The sequence below is a fragment of the Hyperolius riggenbachi genome, chromosome 10 (assembly GCF_040937935.1).
Source record: "Hyperolius riggenbachi isolate aHypRig1 chromosome 10, aHypRig1.pri, whole genome shotgun sequence".
NCBI classification, from domain to species: Eukaryota; Metazoa; Chordata; class Amphibia; order Anura; family Hyperoliidae; genus Hyperolius; species Hyperolius riggenbachi.
In genome coordinates this window covers 27882196-27904143 of record NC_090655.1, presented here as the reverse complement: position 1 = coordinate 27904143, position 21948 = coordinate 27882196, and the positions used below count along the sequence as shown (strand labels likewise).

General features: G+C 46.5%; 1 protein-coding gene across 1 annotated transcript in view; it reads right to left on the bottom strand.

Annotated features, from left to right (window-relative positions):
• The window catches only part of RBP4 (retinol binding protein 4), a 42370-nt gene that overhangs the window by 10434 nt on the left and 9988 nt on the right, over positions 1–21948 (bottom strand). Inside the window, exons 3-5 of the mRNA XM_068258225.1 lie at positions 9763–9899; positions 1057–1163; positions 646–858 (exon numbers count right to left, since the gene is read on the bottom strand). Of these exons, the coding sequence (XP_068114326.1) occupies positions 646–858; positions 1057–1163; positions 9763–9899 (457 nt within the window). The remainder of the gene's footprint in view (positions 1–645; positions 859–1056; positions 1164–9762; positions 9900–21948) is intronic.

Here is a 21948-nt window from a genome sequence, read left to right as displayed (position 1 = left end):
CTCCCTGAAAAGAAGGGAAGGGAGGATCTCCCTGACACCAGCACCCATAATGTGCCCTTGTCCGGTAATGAGCACAGGGGGCTTATACTCGCCTCCAGTGTAGAGCAGAAGGTGAGGGTTCTTACACCCATGCATGTATGGGGAAGTTGTTATTGAATCTGGAACCCCTCTTTAAGAGATGGAACCTTCAGGGCTGGCTCCACCATGAAGCCACCTCAATCATTTGACTCAGGCTGCAAATCTAGAGGGCTGCACCAGGTGACATCCAGCCCTGGATCCTTCCCTCTTCCTCACTTGAAGGTATCACCATGTGGCAGTATCTCTCTGTAGGCTACTGATGGAGGGACATTCCTGCATGGTGATAGGCAGCAGTGGAGGATTGGAGAGGGCCCAGAACTGGACCCAGTTATTTTGCTCCTGTATTCAAGTGGGGAATTGTGGGCACCTCTTATGTGTGGATGGGAGGCTGGTATGGAAAACAGAATCTTTTGACTGCACTTTTTACTAAGGTGGATTCAGATACTGGCTGTACTTGTTACCTAGGTGGGGGAGGGGGTGGCTGGTGGGTTTATTTCGGGTGGAAACAACTCTAGGACCTGCCTCGTGGCCTTCAGACAGAGATGTTGTTAGTAAACTATGTCTTACCTGTATGTTCAACCCGTCTGTATTTTCTGGCCAAGCAAAGCTCCTCCTGCCTCTTCCTGACAATTCTCTGATGTGCGGGTTGCAGTCCTTCGCGACTACGAGAGAAGACAAAGGAGTAGCTATCTTCACACTCTCCATTCTCATCCTTATCACGGCATGAGTAGATAATGGAATAGTTGTCGTAATCGGTGTCCACCACCCAATGTTCGTCAGCTGCAAACACAACAAACCACCTTCATGAACTTTACCGGGAGAAAAATGATCAGAATATCAAAGTAACCTACGTAAAGACTGTGGAGTTGATTTACTAGAGCTCAGTGGAACATAAAATATCTCCAAGACCTTTTCTAAATTGTCTGGTAATGGTCGGTAAAAGTTTGCACTTTTCCTCCTCGGTTCGAATATACTTACTTCCTCTTTCTAGATAAGCCGCCATTCCGTAATACTTCATGATGAATTTACCAGGCTCTTCTGTGTCCGTGAAGGTTCCCACCATGTCAGCGCACACATTTGCTGTCCTAAAAGATAAAAACAAAAATACACTTGGCATTTGTTTTTGTCTTTTCCAGAAGACATTATTTGTTTGTATTTTTTTCCAAAAGACATAAAAGTTTGTATTGGTTATTGCGTCACTGTGCTTGCCATGCTCATCCTGTCCATAAGTGTATATATGTCTGCTAAACGTCTGATAGACTATAACAAAAAGCTCCCGAGCCCCTGGTGGGTCAGATGACGAAACAGGTTGGGCGTGGCTTAAAGGACCTTTATCACAAAAATGTTAAAATGTAAAATACACGTATACACATGCAAATATTAGTAAGTAAATTTCTTGCAGAGAAAACTGAGTCATACATTACTTTTCTCCTATGTTGCCATCACTTACAGTGGGTAGTAAAAATCTGACGAAACCAACAGGTTTTGGACTAGCCCATATCCTCATGGGGGTTCTCAGGGTTTTCTTTATTTTAAAAAGCACTTTGTGAATGGCAGTTGTTCCGTCCAACTTTTAAAAAAGTGTGCAGCAGGCAGGGAGGCTGGTTAGCATCTTTGTATAAATCCTTTTCAAGGAGTGTCTTTATAAAGAACAGAGGCCACGCTGAGAATCCCCCATGAGGAGATGGGCTAATCCAAAACCTGTCAGTTCTGTCAGATTTCTACTACTTACTGTGAGTGACAGCAGCATAGGAGAAAAGTAATTTATGGCTCATTTTACTCTGTAAGAAATGTACTTCTTGTTTGTTTGTTAGCAGTACTAACGTTTTTGAATAAAGTTTTATATAGTTTTACACTATGGGAAGTGTTTTATACCGTAGGTGATTTTGTATGGTTGTGGAGCTGCATGATCGTAGCAGGACAGGTGTCTGAAGAGTGGGGTTCTTTCAGTGCTGTGCTAGCTGTCTGTTAATTGCAAGGCAGCCAATGTGTTAGACGAGTGCTTTTCCTGCAGGTGGCAGATGCACTTTTAGCAGGGGTGTTATCCCTAAAAAGCACTGCATTTAGATTCCGGCCCCTGGTGCTGGCGTTAAGTAGTGTTAAAGAGGAGATGTCAGCCATACTATCTCAGAAAAAAAAAATCACATAGATAGTAGATAAATACTTACTCTACTTACATATGTATTGCACTGTTCACGTTTTGATTTTAGTGATTTTTCTACAGAAAAAAAAAAAGAGAAAATCCTTTTTAGCATTTCCCATTTTAAGTGTGGCTATCTTGAAGCCAATCCTGATGTCATTTCCTGCATTAGTCTCCTCTGCCTGATTTGCCCGCCCTTCACTGTAGAAAGTGCATTGTCTCAGCATGAGAAATATTGGCCAATCAGAGAGGAACAGAGGTGTGGGAGGGGAAAACAGGAGAGTAAGAGGCTTCAGCCAATCAGGCTGCATTAGTTAAGTCTGAGGGGAAGTACAGAAGCAAAAAAGGACACCCAGCATCAGTGCTGCTCGGATACCCCTTTTCAAAATCCGGATTGGACCCAGATATCCGATCCGGGTCGGATATCCGATTTCAACATTTTCCAATCCGGATCCGAATCGGATATCCGACCCTAGTATCCCGGGTATCCGGACGGATTCGGATATCTGGATTAAAAAAACGGAAGTGGCCTTTAAATTGCTTTAAAAATGTTTTTTTAGGGTAAATGAGGCATGTAGCATCATTATTTTGTAAAGGGGAACACTAATTGATGATGTGGGGACTTTAAATCCCCCCACCCCCTCAAAAAAAATGGCTGTCAATTAACATCAGGACTAGGTTCCAGACAGCAGTCGTGCTGCCCACATTGTGTCCAAAGTCCAGCCGCACAACTGGGACATGGCAATTTTCAGCCCAGACACCTCCAAAAAATTATGCAGCAATTGTGTTTTGGGTTAAATATAGGTGGTATCAGCACAGCAGCAGTGGCCTGAGGCACCCTGGCGGTGGAAGCAGCAAAAGCAGCAGGAGCAGGGCAATACAGCAGCAGCCGCAGCAGGTGTAACAACTGCCAGGAGCATGCTGGACGTCGCACTTGGCACGTGGTACTTGGCACCTTGCATTTGGCACTTTGCACGTGCCACCTGCCACCTGACACGTTCAAAGTGCCACGTGCAAAGTGCAAAGTCACATGCAAAGTGCCACGTGCAAAATGCAAAGTCACGTGCAAAGTGCCACGTGCAAAGTGCAAAGTCACGTGCAAAGTGCCACGTGCAAAGTGCAAAGTGCCACGTGCAAAGTGCAAAGTCATGTGCAAAGTGCCACGTGCAAAGTGAAAAGTGCAACATGCAAAGTGCAAATTCACGTGCAAAGTGCAAAGTGCCATATGCAAAGTGCAAAGTGTAAAGTCACGTGCAAAGTGCAAAGTGCCACGTGCAAAGTGCCATGTGTAAAGTGCAAAGTCACGTGCAAAGTGCCATGTGCAAAGTGCCACGTGCAAAGTGGCAAATCACGTGTAAAGTTCAAAGTGCCATGTGCAAAGTGTCACGTGCAAAGTACAAAGTGCCACGTGCAACACGTTCACAGTGCAAAGTGCCACGTGCAAAGTGCAAAGTGCAAGGTCACATGCAAAGGGCAAAGTGCCACGTGCAAAGTGCCACATCACGTGCAAAGTGCAAAGTGCAAAGTGCCACGTGCAAAGTGCAAAGTCACGTGCAAAGTGCAGAGTGCAAAGTGCCACGTGCAAAGTCACATGCAAAGTGCAAAGTTCCACATGCAAAGTGCCACATGCAAAGTGCAAAGTGCCACATGCAAAGTGCAAAGTGCCACATGCAAAGTGCCACGTTCAAAGTGCAAAGTGCCACGTCACGTGCAAAGTGCCACGTGCCACTTTGTACGTGGCACTTTGCACATGACTTTGCACTTTGCACTTGGCACTTTGCATGTGACTTTGCACTTTGCACTTTGCACATGGCACTTTGCACTTTGCAATGGCACTTTGCACGTGACTTTGCACCTTTACTTTGCACATGGCACTTTGCACTTTGCACGTGACTTTGCACGTGTTTGCACGTGGCACTTTGCACGTGTTTGCACGTGGCACTTTGCACGTGTTTGCACATGGCACTTTGCACGTGTTTGCACATGGCACGTGCCGAGTGACAGTCAGACAGCAGAGAGGAGGACACTAACTGTCACACTGGCACTGCTCAGCAGCACAGCAGTTCTGTAGTAAGCTAACACAGTAGTACTACTACTCTAACAACTACTAGCACTGACTGCAGTACTACAGTACTAACTAGTAGTAATTACACAGTAATGCTATTCCCTAATCCCTAACCTAACCTAAACTGTAGCTAGCTATAAGGCTAATAGCTGGCCAGCAGGCAGCAGCTGGCCTGGTCTGTGCACAGGACACACACAGACACATAGCAGCTGCAGCAGCACTAAAGCTCACACTCTGACTGTCTGTCGCACAATGAAATCAAGCTAATTAACGATTTAACAATAGTGTAGTGATGGTGAAGGGGTTAATCACTGAACAGCTTTAGGTTTATAACTGTGTACAGGCAGCCCTGCTATCAGCACTGGAGCATGTCTTTCAGTGAGCATTCAGCAAGCTAAGACGATATGTCTCATCATGGCAGCCCTCATTATTATACAGGGGGGCTGGCCAGTGTTCCTTTCTGTGATTGGGTGCCAGGGTTTAGGCTAATAGCCCTCTGATTGACTCAATGAGGTCCGGTGGGGCTGGCCAAGGTTCCCTTCTGTGATTGGTTGCTAGGGCTTCTGCTGGGAGCCCTCTGATTGGCTCCAGGACGTCATCTCCTTAGTTATAGTATTTTGAATCCGCGGATATCCGTGTTATGCGCCCAACTATCCGCAGATAGCTATCCGGATTTGGGCCCAACTATCTGGAATCCGAATCCGGACGGATAGCTGAAAAACGGTCGGATTACCCGGATATCCGGAATCCGGATGAGCAGCCCTGCCCAGCATGCCCTGCAACTTCCTTTTTGCGTACCAAATTTTGTGTGTACCAAATAAGAGTCAGGTAAACTGAGTAATGATCGTTCATCAACAAGAAAAGTAATAGTGATTTTAACTTTTGGATTGCCTGGTTAGCATCCTTATTACTTGTTTACCAGATGAAAACAAATAATTGATTTTTTATTTTATGCCCGACAGTTACACTTCAAGACATTTCAGGGTCTTCAGCAGAGGCAGGGGGTGTCATTCCCTGCTGGCTCAGGGGACCTGGGGGGGGGGGGGGGGGATTTGTCCTTGCTGCTGCTCTTTGTTTGGGGTGTGTATATTGGGTGGCCCCGGAATGTTGTATAGAGTGAACACCGCTACATCTCACCACACTCCACGACAGTGCACGACCTGGTTAGCAAATCCAAAAGTCACAAGCGAAAGAAAGGGTCCGCACTTGTCAATGAAGGTTTCCTTTATTGTTGGACATATCCAAAAACATCCGAGGCAAACATCAGATAGCTGACATGTTTCGGACTAACTGTCCTTAATCATAGCTGTGATGTCAGCTATCTGATGTTTGCCTCGGATGTTTTTGGATATGTCCAACAATAAAGGAAACCTTCATTGACAAGTGCGGACCCTTTCTTTCGCTATTTGGGTGGCTCCAAGTTAATTTTGTCCAGGGACCCCATTGCACCTAGAATCGGCCTGCATATATACACTGAAAATCCCCCCTCCCTCCCTCCATTTACTAGCAGTCTTTACAGTACTTTGTTGGTCTGACAGCTTTCCCCATGTCTCACTCTCCGCCTGCCCCTGCAGTGCTCTTCTTCTTTTGTTTGTATGGCTTTCTATACCAGCACTACACGCATCTGACTCACACATCTGTGATCCATTATCTGCACCTGATCTCCACACTGGCCAAACCCCTTCCTGTGTGTGGTACTGACCAATCCACTTCCTGTGTGTGGTTAGTTCAGGTCTGCTGTGTAGATAACAGATCTGGGAGTCAGATAAAAAAAGTAAAGACATGCTGGCATTCAGTGCCATGAGCAGTATGGGGATTTGCAGAGTACACAGAGAGAAAAAGAAGCTGTCAGAGTACAGCAACTGCTGTATTTGGTATATCTGTAATGATAAAGGAAAACCCATAAGCAGCATAAACAGCCGGGAAGTAATCTTTAAAGCGGATCCGAGATGAAAAATTAACTATAACAAGTAACGTGTCTATATATCTTATCTAAAGTTTACACAGCAAATCTAGCTGCAAACAGCTTCAACAGTAAATTATTATTTCTTCCTGTGATACGAGGGCAGCCATGTTCTGTTTGGGATCATTACACACAGGCAAGCCGATCTGCATCTCCAGCCCTCAGCCTGTGAAAACTTCACTCCCCTCTCCTCCTCCCTCCACCCCCTTGCCTCTGAAATCTCTGGCTAGTAACACCTCCTCCTCCTGCCCAGTCTGAGCTCCCATAAGCCATTTGCTACATGGATCTGAGAAATGCCAAGGCACTCTGGATGAAGCTGTGGGCGAGGCTTGTTTAGTTTATAGGGAATTAGAGTATTAAAATAAAACAAAAACTATTTAGCTTGAGGAATGCCCTATAAACTATATGAAAGGAACACAATTATGCAATGAGTAAAAGTTTATCTCGGATCCACTTTAACTCCACGCATGATTAAGAAGATACACCTCACACTTCCCTTCCCAAGGGGATGTTCCTCTGGTCTCCAGACACCCTTTTTTCCTGTACAGAGCTCCTCTATTTTTCCTGAAGGCAATGTGTCTTTGCCAAAAGTCTTCAGGCTGCCACCTTCAACATGGCTACCATGCCCCGCCCTTTCTTGGTATCTGCACTATGGGACAATAATAGGGAAGCTGCTTAGTTGTGGGCATACAAGTGGGACATGAGGGGTCCAATACAGATAAAATGAGGGGGGGGGGGGGGTGAACACAGAGATACTCCATGGGAAGTATAATGTTTCCTTCCCACTGGGGCTATTTCAGGCTTCAGATTATCTTTCCTTCTTCTGATTAGAACCCCATGAAATGTTTTGCATTTTTTGTTCATGGGTCTGTGCAAGGGGTAATAGCGAAACCTAAGGTTGACATTGCCGTTGCCACAGGAAAGATTTTTTTCTACTCCCTGTAAAAGTCACCACAGCCACATGGACTAGAAGAAAAGGGAATCCTTCTTAGTGGTAAAATAGATGGCACTAAAAAACAATCATAATCTTTGCTTATTTTAATTTAAACTAAAGAAAGCAAGTAAAGGTGGCCATTATTAACATTTAACCGCTTTCTGACCCCAGTAATTGAAATCTACACCCTGTTTGTGGCTGCTTGTTCCTTCCAGGGCATAGATTTCAATGACCGCGCTCGCACCGACCCATCGCTAACAAGGGCTGTTGAGTCAGTACAAAAATCATCTGACTCCGACTCCTCAGTTTATGAAACCACTGACTCAAACTCAGACTCTGGGTACCCAAAATTGCTCTGATTCCAACTCCTCGACTCCGCTTCCTTAGTCTAATTTTTACAAACGCAATGGATTTGATTCAAAAATCATATGCCTCTGACGCCTCAGTTTATTGAAACCACCAATGCCGACTCCGGGTGCCCAATATTGTCCTGACTCCACAGCCCTGCCGCTAATGCCGATCATGATGCTCACTCATCGCCGCAGGCCCCTCACTCTTCTGTCGGATGGTATGACAGCAGAGCTCTGTGAGCCAGTCAGAAGCCAATTTCATTAGCTCCTGACCCTGTGATTACTGTGAGCCAAACCCATTCACACACATCAGGATTGGGCCACTCAGCACATCATCAGCACCAGACCAGCCACAGCCAGCAGCAGGGGCGCCGCGAGTCACCAAGCAGACCACGCGGCCGCTTGGGGCCTCAAGGTCTTAGGGGCCTCGGCGGCTCCGTGACATCGGTGTGACGTCACTGTTTTCCCGCAGCCCCCGGGGCTAGCAGAGCAGGGCTACGGGAAGATGACCGCCGCCGAAGCCCTGCTCTGGAGACTATTTATGTCTCCAGTACAGGGCTTCGGGTGGCCATCTTCCCATAGCCCTGCATTCAATCAGCGCGGGAGATTGGAGGAGGGAGGGAGCTCCGTGGGAACTGCGCGCCTGAGGAGCCGGCCAGGAAAGGAGACCGGGAGAGAAGACTTCTGCCAGTGCCAGGTGAGTAAATGCTTTTCTTTTTGCAGCCCTAATTGCGTTTATCTGCTGAAAATGTGCCCTAATTACGTTTGATTTCTGCTGAAAATGTGCCCTAATTACGTTTATCTGCTGAAAATGTGCCCTAGTTACGTTTGATATCTGCTGAAAATGTGCCCTAATTGCGTTTGATTTCTGCTGAAAATGTGCCCTAATTGCGTTTGATATATGCTGAAAATGTGCCCTAATTGCGTTTGATTTCTGCTGAAAATGTGCCCTAATTGCGTTTGATATATGCTGAAAATGTGCCCTAATTACGTTTGATTTCTGCTGAAAATGTGCCCTAATTACGTTTGATTTCTGCTGAACTGGTGCCCTAATTGCATTTGATTTCTGCTGAAAATGTGCCCTAATTGCATTTGATTTCTGCTGAAAATGTGCCCTAATTACGTTTGATTTCTGCTGAACTGTGCCCTAATTACGTTTGATTTCTGCTGAAAATGTGCCCTAATTACGTTTGATATCTGCTGAACTGTGCCCTAATTGCATTTGATTTCTGCTGAAAATGTGCCCTAATTGCGTTTGATTTCTGCTGAACTGTGCCCTAATTGCGTTTGATTTCTGCTGAACTGTGCCCTAATTGCGTTTTTATTTTCTGGTGTCTGGGGTAACTGTTGCTGCATTTATTATTTAATGGTCATAGTTGGCTATATTTGCTGTGCTACGGTTAAGCTCCGCCCATACAATGTCATGGCCACGCCCATCTTTCAGCGCATCACCCCACATCCATTTTCCCCCGGAAACAGCCCCGCCCCAATCCGCCCTCCTGCTCCACCCACATGTCATGGCCACGCCCACTTATGTGGGATAGCCACACCCATAGGACCACTTACTACAGTCCGCTTGGGGCCACAAAAACCTTAGCTGCACCCCTGGCCAGCTGCACAGTTATCTTTGCATCGCTGCCAGGCCATTATCCCGGATGAACCAGCACAACATCACCACCAGGCCAGCAGAGATATCCCCACCAGACCAGCAGTGCCAGCACAGCATCAAAGCTGGCCCAGCATCACCGCCAGGCCAGTACAGACATAACCACCAATTAGGCCAGCAGAGCATCACCACCAGGCCAGCACATACATCACCACCAATTAGGCCAGCAGAACATCACAGCCAGGCCAGCACAGACATCACCACCAATTAGGCCAACAGAGCATCACCACCAGTAAGGCCAGCAGAGCATCACCACCAGTAAGGCCAGCAGAGCATCACCACCAGCCAGGCCAGCAGAGCATCACCACCAGTCAGGCCAGGAGAGCATCACCACCAGCAAATGGCCATGAGTGAACGGGCTCATAGGAGCATGGACCCATTCTGTGTGTCCATTGGTTGGCTGCTATCTGCTCTCGGTTATGGCCATCTTAAGCAGTGCTTTAAATTTCCCCTTATTTATTCAAGTTACACCCTTCAAGGGGCTTTAAATAAGAGCAGTCCAATCAGAACATGTGACACGTGAACACAGCACCTGAAGGTACTATGAGAACACGAAGGTGCCTTACCCAAAGAGATAGACATTGCCTCTTGCAGTTGCTGTCATTTTGTTATTGGCATCAACTTCAAAATTGGCCACAATATCATCATAAAGGAATAATCCATTGGGGTCCTTCTTGGATACTGCATACCAGGTACCTGAATACTGAAACAAATGCATTATTATTACTACATAAAGGCAGTGGCATAGCAATCAGGCTAGGTGTGTATATTATCCCACAAGTGGGGCTTGCACTCTCTTGCAGGTAGGCACTTGTCTGTTTTTAAGTAGCGCTGTTCCTTTCCTTGCCATGTACTAATTTAATTCATTTTTGGTCAGCTGCTCCCACTCAACAGCTTTGCTTTTGGTGTATATGCAGAGCTTCCGTTTGGGTTCAAGGTGCGTTTGTAGTTTCTGGGGGGGCTCAGCGCACCTCTGATTGGAGGCCATTCGGAGGCGGCCTGGTGATGCGCTGATCCACCTTTTGCGCATAGCAATCAGGCTGTGCTTAATCCTGCTTAAAGAAACCTGCTTCACAGCTTTCCTTCCCTCTCTATTGCTTGCCCGCACAGCTTATCATCCCTATGCAAATTTTATCAGTACTTAAAGTGGATCCGAGATAATCTTTTACTCATCATAATTGTGTTCCTTTCATATAGTTTATAGGGCACTCCTCAAGCCAAAACCTTTTTTTGCTTTGTTTTAATACTCGAATTCCCTATAAACGAAACAAACCACGCCCACAGCTCCTTTTGTGCCTTGGCACTGTAGCGAGGGCTTATGGGAGTTCAGTCTGGGCAGCAGGAGGAGGAGGTTACTAGCCACTGATTTCAGAGGCAGAGGGGAGGAGGGAGGAGGAGAGGGGGCTGAATTTACACACAGGTAAGCTGATAGCATCTCCAGTCCTCAGCCTGTGACAAACAGAACATGGCTGCCCTCATTGTATCACATAAATAAATAATCATAAACTTTTGAAGCTGTTTGCAGCTAGATATGCTGTGTAAACTAATTCTAAACTTTAGATAAGATATATTGACAAGTTACTTGTTATAGTTCGTTTTTCATCTCGGATCAACTTTAAAGTAGACCTGAACGTGGAACTTCCTCTCTGCTCTAAAAGATAAGCAGCAGCATAATAACCTTTACAGAAAAATATTTCTTTGTTACATCTGATAAAAATCCTGCAATAAATCTGCAGTTTGTCTACTTCCTGCTTTTAGGGAAGCAGACATATTGTTAGGCCCTGTTCAGACTAAGTGCGTCCCTAGCCGCTTTTCCAGAACACGTATGGGCAGCGTACGTTTCCCTCTGCGTTTCCCATTGTCTAAGCACTTTGAGTCCTATGGGAGAAAAGCGCTATAGAAATGTTATTGTATTGTATTATTGTATTGTATTGTTTCCTGTGTGACGCACTTCCTTTCAACATGCAAAAACGTGATAGAAAACGCAAGAAAAACACATATAAACGCATGCGTTTTTCAACTTGCGTTTTCTTTGCTTTTCTATGCGTTCTGCAAACGCTGACAGTATGAACAGGGCCTTAAAGTGGGCCTGAACTCAGAACTTAAGGAATTAGACAGGCTAAACTCTCTAAATACATACAGGGTACATTTCTCTATGTTTTCCTTCTGTCCTGTGCAAGAGTTCGGGTCCACTTGAAGAGTCTATGTGTCGTTGTGTCCCACCTCCGTACCTGTGTGCAGTGTTCAAGGCTGTTGAAGGTTCGCCTGCTATCACACTCTGGTGCGAATCCTCACCTTCTCCGGTGAAGGCACATGTAGCAACATTGCTACATACGCTGGTGTCACTTGGCACAGGCATTATTGGTTATGCCAGATGTTGCGGAAGGCCAGGATTCGCACTGCCATGACAGGTGATCCTTTACCAATGCACACACAGGGGTGGGGGGTGACACATATACACTTGGGAGGACACCGGGTGGGGGTTCGTTGGTCGTCGCGGTATTGAATGTTGTTACAGCCGTGCACCCGATTGAACCCTTGGGATCAAGATGTCACAGCATTTCTCATCCATCTTTTAACCAACTTCGGACTGAAATCCGAAGAAAGAAAAATTGATCAAGTGAAAATGTTGCGGGATCAGTTCTCTTCTGATCTGATAAAATGATCGTATTGCAAATTCAATTGGCCCCCCAAAAATTGAGAGATGTATAGGCACCCTAAGGCAGTAATTGTGTCAATATTTTAAAAATAAGGCCAATATCTGTATTGCAATATACTGAACTAGTCTACCTAATGGTGGCCATACATGGTACAATTTTTTATTTTTTTTTCGATTTGATAATTTAGTTCGATTATTCCGTTAGATCGAATATAAAGATTTTTCCAGCAAACGGGATAATCGTTTGAATTTCTTGAGCGAAAAAAAAAATATTTTCAACCTTGATTCGATTCGATCGTTTAGATCGAAAAAACGGATAATCGAACGTTTTTATTGTATCGTGTATGGGCACCATAAGCCCGTTTAAAAGCAGGCTCTAGGTAGTGATACCACCGCCGCCACCGCCGCTGCATGTTAGTGCGCATGTGTGCACCCGCCGCGCGCACATCCGCCCGCCGCGCACAGCCCGCCCGGCTCCCTGGCCCGTCCTCCTGTCCCAACAGTTGTCTGTGCAGCGCACATGTGCAGTACAAAAAACCCGGGGACACATAATAATAATTATTTTAGAGGATTAATGAACAGGATTTCATTTTACAGCAGTTCAACCATGGTTTCACTGAAGTGAAAAAAACCTCATGATATAATTAATTGGTTGTGTAGTACGGATAATTATTAATAGGACATTAGTAGCAAAGAAAATTGTGTCAAGTTTTTATTTTTATATATATATATATAGCTTCCACAGAGCTGGCACCACCAGATAAAGTAAAAATGCTCTTTATTCAAACGTCATTAAAATGACATTTCTGTCAGTATGGTCGATAGTGGAGAAAAGAAAAGAAAAAAACCGCAGGGGTACCAGGAGCCCTTATGGTGTATTACCTTCAGATAAAAGGATTAAAATTACGAGTAAATTATACTCACAAGTGTAGGTTGCTTTAAGGCAACCACTTGTATAGGCGTGTGGGGAAGTCCCGTCCCCACTCGGTCTTTATGGTAGTCGGTCGCTGCTCCTTAGAAAAAGTCTTCACTTCTCTTAAGTCGTGAAGGACCCCACGCGTGGGTGGGGTAATACAGGATTGTTTTTCGAAGGGGGTAGGAGGCGCCCGTACAGTGTATTCAGTGTTCCCTTTATACAAAGAGACTCCACTTGATGAATGGTTAGGAGGGTTTATTTAGCACAATAGACAACGCGTTTCGCGGTCCAAGCCGCTTCCTCAGGTCAATTACAGGTGCTTGTGAGAGAGCCCGGAGAGCCTGAGCGCCCGCTGTTTCGGACTTGACGTCCTTTGTCAAGCCATACCTCTAACACTAACAGTGAAACACACCTCCTTTAAATAGTAATCAGTTACACAATCAACCAATGAGTTTAAAATCTTTTCAACCAATGGGAAAGCCAGACAGGGAGTGAGGACCTGATGGGGAACTGCACAACATCATGTGATCCATGGTTGACCAATAGAAAGACAGGTCTGGGTACTGTGACCACGAGCTAAGGCACACTGAAGTCTTCATGCATGGGTGCTTCTCCATTTTTGTGACTAGTATATATATATATATATATATATATATATATATATAGCGTTTTTTTTATAACATTGCATCATTCTCTAATAATTGCAGTTTCCACAATACACTCAGCATTTTAAATGATTTCACAGAGCACAGCTACTGACTCTTTGAACTTTTCTACACAGAAAACCCATAAACAAAGAAGAAACAATGAGAGACAGTTGAGATAAGAGCTTCAAAAGACAGTGCTGTCCTAAACTTTACAAAGTCGCAGAGCTCACAGAAGCGCTTTTGCATAGATAACAACAGAAGTTTCTTAACTCTTCCTGTACTGGAAACAATAGGAGACTCATATCTGTGCTAATAATGTTTTATTTCTTAGCTGTACTACACATACGAATCATACGTTTATTTTCACTTCAGATTACCTTTAAGTACAAGTAATAGGGACACAGAGGTTTCATCTGCACTGGGGCCCTTGGGCCAGAGAGGCCCACCGGGGGCCCTTCCTCAACTGCAGAAGTAGTTCTCCAATGGTGCTGTGCCGCTAATGATTAACCATTTTAGCCACCTGGACCTGATTGTCACATCCAAACGGCTGCTGTTGCGCTGCTGCACGCGCTCGCGCGCGCTCCTGTGTTGCCCCCAGTTAGCCCGGAGATCAATGAATGGGAACGTAGTTCCCATCCATTGATCTAAGTCCCCGGTAGAAAGACTGACAGCTTCTTATAAAAAGCAGCCGTCTTTATGACCAAAAAAAAAAAAAAAGATAAATTACTAGGCAGCGCTAACTAATAAAATATTTATTGGTAAGAAGTTTTCTCTGTTGCAGTATTAAATAGATCACATCAATATGACATAAATCTTCACTCACAAATAGCAGATGACCATTAGTGTTGGGCGAACAGTGTTCGCCACTGTTCGGGTTCTGCAGAACATCACCCTGTTCGGGTGATGTTCGAGTTCGACCGAACACCTGATGGTGTTCGGCCAAACCATATGGCCGAACTAAGAGCGCATGGCCGAACGATCCCCGAACGTTCGGCTAGCGCTGTGATTGGCCGAATGGGTCACGTGGTTCGGACCCGAACGCACTCTGATTGGCCGAACGGGTAACGTGGTTCGGGTAAATAAATACCCGATCCACGTCATTTCTCCGCCATTTGTCTGTGGGTTTAGCTTTGGGAAGGCAGGCAGGGTAGTTCTCTCTCCAGCCAGGCTAGCCAGGGTCCCCCCCAGTCATTGTGTCGCTGCTGGGAACAGTAGTACACCGCTCAGCCACACTATATAGCATTGTGTTTACTGCCACTCTGTGTCTCTCTGCTGGGAACAGTAGTACACCGCTCACCCACACTATATAGCATTGTGTTTACTGCCACTCTGTGTACACCGCTCACCCACCACTGTATAGCATTGTGTTTACTGCTACTCTGTGTCTCTGCTGGGAACAGTAGTACACCGCTCACCCGCCACTGTATAGCATTGTGCTCTGTGTCGCTGCTGGGAATAGTAGTACACCACTCACCCACCACTGTATAGCATTGTGCTCTGTGTCGCTGCTGGGAACAGTAGTACACCGCTCACCCACCACTGTATAGCATTGTGCTCTGTGTCGCTGCTGGGAATAGTAGTACACCACTCACCCACCACTGTATAGCATTGTGCTCTGTGTCGCTGCTGGGAATAGTAGTACACCGCTCACCCACCACTGTATAGCATTGTGCTCTGTGTCGGTGCTGGGAATAGTAGTACACCACTCACCCACCACTGTATAGCATTGTGCTCTGTGTCGCTGCTGGGAATAGTAGTACACCGCTCACCCACCACTGTATAGCATTGTGCTCTGTGTTGCTGCTGGGAATAGTAGTACACCGCTCACCCACCACTGTATAGCATTGTGCTCTGTGTCGCTGCTGGGAACAGTAGTACACCGCTCACCCACCACTGTATAGCATTGTGCTCTGTGTCGCTGCTGGGAATAGTAGTACACCGCTCACCCACCACTGTATAGCATTGTGCTCTGTGTTGCTGCTGGGAACAGTAGTACACCGCTCACCCACCACTATATAGCATTGTGCTCTGTGTCGCTGCTGGGAATAGTAGTACACCGCTCACCCACCACTGTATAGCATTGTGCTCTGTGTTGCTGCTGGGAATAGTAGTACACCGCTCACCCACCACTGTATAGCATTGTGCTCTGTGTCGCTGCTGGGAACAGCAGTACACCGCTCACCTACCACTGTATAGCATTGTGCTCTGTGTCGCTGCTGGGAATAGTAGTACACCACTCACCCACCACTGTATAGCATTGTGCTCTGTGTCGCTGCTGGGAATAGTAGTACACCGCTCACCCACCACTGTATAGCATTGTGCTCTGTGTCGCTGCTGGGAACAGTAGTACACCGCTCACCCACCACTGTATAGCATTGTGCTCTGTGTCGCTGCTGGGAATAGTAGTACACCGCTCACCCACCACTGTATAGCATTGTGCTCTGTGTCGCTGCTGAGAATAGTAGTACACCGCTCACCCACCACTATATAGCATTTCTGTACTGCCACTGTACTGCTGCCAGTCAGCGTGTACTTTAAAGATAAGTGAAATGAAGAAGAAATCCTGTGAAAGAGGGAGGGGCAAGGGAAGAGGTGTTTCCCCTGACGGTTCACGTACAGGCCACAGTGGAGCACCGAAGAAAACCCACTCAATACCGCCCATGTTGTCCAGGAAATCAACCCTCACAAATCCAAAAGAACAGGACCAGATCATTAATTGGATGACCTCTCAAGCGTCCAGCAGTGGGTTAAGCAGCACCAGCACATCACGCACGAGGTCCGAGTCCTCAGCCAGTTACAAGGAGCCAGTGGGCACAAAGCTGACACAACCGGCAGCGACACCACACACACAACTGCCAAATAACCAGTCCAAAGAATTTCCTCAGGACACAATGGGGTATTCGCAGGAGCTATTCCCAGCCCAACAAACTTCCACCTTTTAAAGGTCAATGAAACAGCCAGAAATGTTGTGCCCGGATTCACAACAATTTACTGTGGGAAATGCACCGCGCACTGAAATGCAAGGCGAGTCCGAGGACTTTGAAACCCAAATCCCAGAGCAAGTTGGGCAGGAGGGGTTTCAATTGCAGGAGGTCGGCCGAGAAGATCTGGAAGACGACGTTGGAGTGAGCTGCGCAGAGGTTGTTCTGGGGAGCTCTACTCCACGGCGGCGGCCCACAATCACATATGACGAGTTTGAGGAGATGGAAGAGGAGGGTTTGGACAATGTGGACACAGACCCAGATTTTGTATGTGAAGGAGAACATCGCCGTCGTAGCAGCACAGATGAGTCTGTTGAAGAACCCACTGCTGCACGAGTTCGCCTTGTGCCACAAGGTAGGCGGCGCGAAATTTCAGGCACCACAAGTGTGGAAGTTCAAGTGAGACGCACAAGAGGCGCAAACAGAAATCGCCAGCAAGGCAGGTGCTCCAAAGTCTGGCCTTTCTTTGAAGACTGCAGTGAGGATGGTACCATGGTGATTTGCAAGGTGTGCAAGACCCGCCTGAGCAGGGGGAAAAATATTAACAACCTCTCCACCACCAGCATGACCCGCCACATGGTATCCAAACATCCCACTCTGTGGGCAAACGCGGCAGGACAGGGTACCAGCAACACTGCCTCCCTTGGGGTCACCAGACTCACCACCAGACCCTCCTCAGCAGCAGCAGTAGCCCAGCCATTGCGTGGTTCACAACAACATTCACAAACATCAGACGACGCTGACACTGTCACTTTCCGGAATAGTGCTCTTGAGGTCTCCCAGTCTTCATCAAACACAACAACCAACAGCCCTTCAGTGTGCAGCCCTACGGTTCAGTTGTCTGTCTTGGAGATGTTTGAGCGCAAGAGGAAATTGCCAGCAAATGACCCCCGGGCCGTGGCACTAACAGCCAGCATAGCCAAGCTTCTGGCCTGCGAAATGCTGCCATATCGAGTGGTGGAGACAAACAGCTTCAAGGGCATGATGTCAGTGGCCATCCCACGTTACGTGGTTCCCAGCCGCTACCACTTTGCGCGCTCTGCAGTGCCTGAGTTGCATGAGCACGTGGTCAGCAAAATAACCCGAAGCTTGAAGAATGCCGTTGCCTGCAAGGTTCACCTCACCACTGAAACCTGGACGAGTGCGTTCGGCCAGGGTCGATACATCTCCCTTACCGTGCACTGGGTAAACCTTGTGGAGCCTGGCAGCGATTCCTCACCTGCTACGGCGCGGGTGTTGCCCACGCCGCAAACATCTGCACCGCCGTCCCTCCCACTGGATAACAACAGCAGCACCTACCTCTCTGACTCCTTCTCCTCCAATGCATCTCAAAGCTGTACCTCATCCAGAAACGCTAACCCAGCAGCAGTAGGATCGTAGAAGCAGTGCAGCACAGCTGTTGGCATGCGTCAGCAAGCGTTGCTGAAGCTGATCTGCCTTGGGGATAAGCAGCACACAGGGGAGGAAATTTGGAGGGGAATAAAGGAACAGATGGATTTGTGGCTGGCACCGCTGTACCTGTAACTGGGCATGGTTGTATGTGATAATGGGAGTAATCTCATTCGCGCTTTAAGGTTGGCTAAGCTGACACACATCCCTTGCCTGGCGCACGTGATGAACCTAGTAGTTCAGCGGTTCCTGAGGACATACCCAGGCGTGGCCGATCTTCTGTTGAAGGTGCGACGAGTGGCCAAACATTGTAGAAATACCAGTACTGCTTCGGGGGCACTCGCCAAGATGCAGGAGCGCTTCAATCTCCCCCACCATCGCTTGCTGTGTGATGTCCCTACGCGCTGAAATTCTACGCTGCACATGCTAGCCCGCTTTTGCGAGCAGAAGAGTGCAGTGGTCCAGTACATGACGGCGCAGTACCGAGGCGCATCCGGACAGCTGCCAAGCTTCTGTGGATCCGATTGGGCCAACATGTTGGACCTCTGCCAAGTCCTCCAAAATTTTGAGCAATCCACGTTGCTTGTGAGCAGTGACAACTCTTCAGTCAGCATTACCATACCACTGCTGTGTTTACTGAAGAGGTCAATGTTGAAAATCAAGGAAACAGCTGTCATGATGCAACTGGGGGAATCTGAAGGAGAAAACGATCAGCGTGATGATACCAACATCAAGCCATCTGCTTTAGAAAACGCTGGCCCCAGCAGCTATGACGAAGAAGAGGAGGAGGAACAGCTGGAGTTGGAGCAGGAATTTCATGCCACCACTGACGAGGGCCAGAGCGGTGCACGTTGGACGTCCACAATTCAGCGCGAATGGTCAGCAGAAGCAGACCAGGAAGAAGGTGACGACTATGATGCATCACAACTATCACAATGCTCACAAGAGGATGATGAGGATTCTGGCAGGACTCTGGCACACATGGCTCAATTCATGCTAGACTGCATTAAAAGCGACCCACGCATTGTGCGCATTCTGGACAACACCAATTACTGGGTTTATACCCTTCTGGATCCACGGTACAAACACAATGTTCCAAAACTGCTTGAAGAAAGAGTCAGACAGGTCAAAATGGAAGAATACCAGCAGGCCCTTGTGGAGACTTTAGAGAGGAGGTTGAAATCCTCCCCCTCCTCTAGCCAGTTGTACGCCGACAGACTTCCGCAAACCCAGGACGACCAGGAGGGCAGCAAACAACACAAGCCGCAGCTAGTGCCCAAAAGGGAATGGTATCGGCAGTGTCCTTGGAGTGGGAAAATTTTCTGACACCCATGCAGCAGCCCACAGAACAGCAAGCGTGCAGATCCACCTCCAACACCGATCGCCTGGAGAAGATGGTCAAGGACTACATGTCAGGTGGCGTAGCTGTGTTGAACAATCCATCTGCACCCTTCAACTATTGGGTATCGAAGCTAGACACCTGGCACGAACTGGCAATGTACGCAATAGAGGTGCTGGCTTGCCCGGCAGCCAGCGTTATGTTGGAACGCTGTTTCAGTGCTGCCGGAGGCATCGTCACAGATCGGCGTATCCGCCTCTCCACAGAAAATGCAGACCGTCTGACTCAAATTAAAATGAATCAATCCTGGATTGGAAACGACTACGCAACACTCCCGGACCCCAATAAAGTAACATGAACAATGAACATCTGTGATGGGTTAGCGTTTCCGGTCCCTGTTTATTGAACCTCTCATCTGTATTACCTTTATGACTGCATGGCGACAAAATGCATTGCTATCCGCACGCTTCTTGTCCTCATGCAAGGCCTGGGTTGCGCCTGAAAGCGTGGCCTTCTCCTCCTGCGCCTGCTCCTGTTCCATCACGTGTGCTGCTGCTGGGTTAGCGTTGCCGGTCCATTTTTACGGAACCTCTTATCTGTATTACATTTATGACTGCATGGCGACAAAATGCATTGCTATCCGCACGCTTCTTGTCCTCATGCAAGGCCTGGGTTGTTGTGTCTCAAAGCGTGGCCTTCTCCTCCTGCGCCGCCCTCCTCCTGTTCCATCACGTGTGCTGCTGCTGGGTTAGCGTTACCGGTCCCTTTTCCTGGAACCTCTTATCTGTATTACAATTATGACTGCATGGCGACAAAAAGCATGTTACCTGTGCAAAGAAAAATGACATTTTCCGCATTTAAAAGACATTTTTTCCTTGAAACTTTACAATCAATTTTCTCAAAAACTATAAGCTCTTTTTCAAATATTTTTTTTCCTCTTGTACCGACTCCCAAGGTGCACATACCCTGCAAATTTGGGGTATGTAGCATGTAAGGAAGCTTTACAAAGCACGAAAGTTCGGTTCCCCATTGACTTCCATTATGTTCGGAGTTCGGCGCGAACACTCGAACATCGCGGCCATGTTCGGCGAACGTTCGTGAACCCGAACATCCAGGTGTTCGCCAAACACTAATGACCATGCACCCATACATACACCAATCGCCTCCACAACCTACTGCAGTAGGAAAAATTGATAAAAATAAAGTGCACTCTAATAATGTTTAAAATAGGAGCTTAAAAGTCAAATTGTTCCAATTGATAGCAGCGTAGTATTTTTGCAGCATAAATAGAGCAAAGTGTATTCAGTGTATACACCGTATCTATCGCATATTAATTGATCTTGTCTGTACTTCTCAAAAGTAAAATCCAATAGTGTCCGTAATAGGAATAAATGGAAGTGTCTTCACAAATTAAAGATCTTTCACGGTAATGAGTATCATACTCACGATCCCCCACGTAGATCAGATGGAATGATAGGCGGAGCCGCTCGATCCCGTGCATCCCGGCCGGTGACTGCACGGAAGAGACTCGGACCCACTGAAGTGTAGTAAACAGTGATGTCAGGCTAGGGTTGCCCGTCTCCAGCTCGGGTGATGCTGCGTCCCTTCGTCGACCTAAGGAACCGTTCTCCTGGTTCTCCGTGCTGCGGTGTGTAAGTGAGACACACCTCCTTCCTCACTGGTAGTGACGTCACTGGAGGATTAGCCAATCGCTGACGCGTTTCGAAGGAGAAGTCCTTCTTTCTCAAAGCTTTAAGAAAGAAGGACGTCTCCTTCGAAACGCGTCAGCGATTGGCAGCATCACCCGAGCTGGAGCCGAGCAACCCTAGCCCGGCATCACTGTTTACTACACTTCATTGGGTCCAAGTCTCTTCCGTGCAGTCACCGGCCGGGGCGCACAGGATCGAGCGGCTCCGCCTATCATTCCAACTGATCTACGTGGGGGATCGTGAGTACTGCAACAGAGAAAACTTCTTACCAATAAATATTTTATTAGTTAGCGCTGCCTAGTAATTTATCTTATCTCAATTGTACAATAGGGGTTTTGGGGTAACCCCATTCTAGGTTAAGCTACTGCAAGCACTTCAGGCGCGACACTGATATATTTTGTACAAAAAAAAAAAAACTTTTCCTCCTTATACTTCCTGTAAGCGAGAGTGCTCTCTTACAGGATGGGAATTAAAAAAAATCACTGTGGCCATCTTGTGGCCAAATAGTAAAACTACATGTACATACAGTTTTTTCCACATAAAACACAATCAATTACAATTAAAATTAACTGTTCAGCCCCACACCCCAAAAATACCCAAATAAAATTGTTAACTAAAAATAAATTACAATTTGAAAAAAAAAACATAAACAGTTACCTAAGGGTCTAAACTTTTTTTAATATGCATGTCAAGAGATTATATTACTAATATTTTTTAAATTATAAGCTTGTAAATAATCACTATTTACAAGCTTATAATTTAAAAAATATAAGTAATATAATTTGTTCCGGTTATTACACCATTTAAATTATGTCCCTATCACAATGTATAGCGACAATATTTTATTTGGAAATAAAGGTGCATTTTTTCAGTTTAAATGCACCTTTATTTCCAAATAAAATATTGGCGCTATACATTGTGACAGGGACATAATTTAAATGGTGTAATAACCGGAACAAATGGGCAAATAAAATGTGTGGGTTTTAAAGCGGATCCAAGATGAAAAACGAACTATAACAAGTAACTTATATATTTTTACATAGCAAATCTAGCTGCTAACAGCTTCAACAGAATATGAATATTTCTTCCTGTGAGACAATGACAGCAGCCAT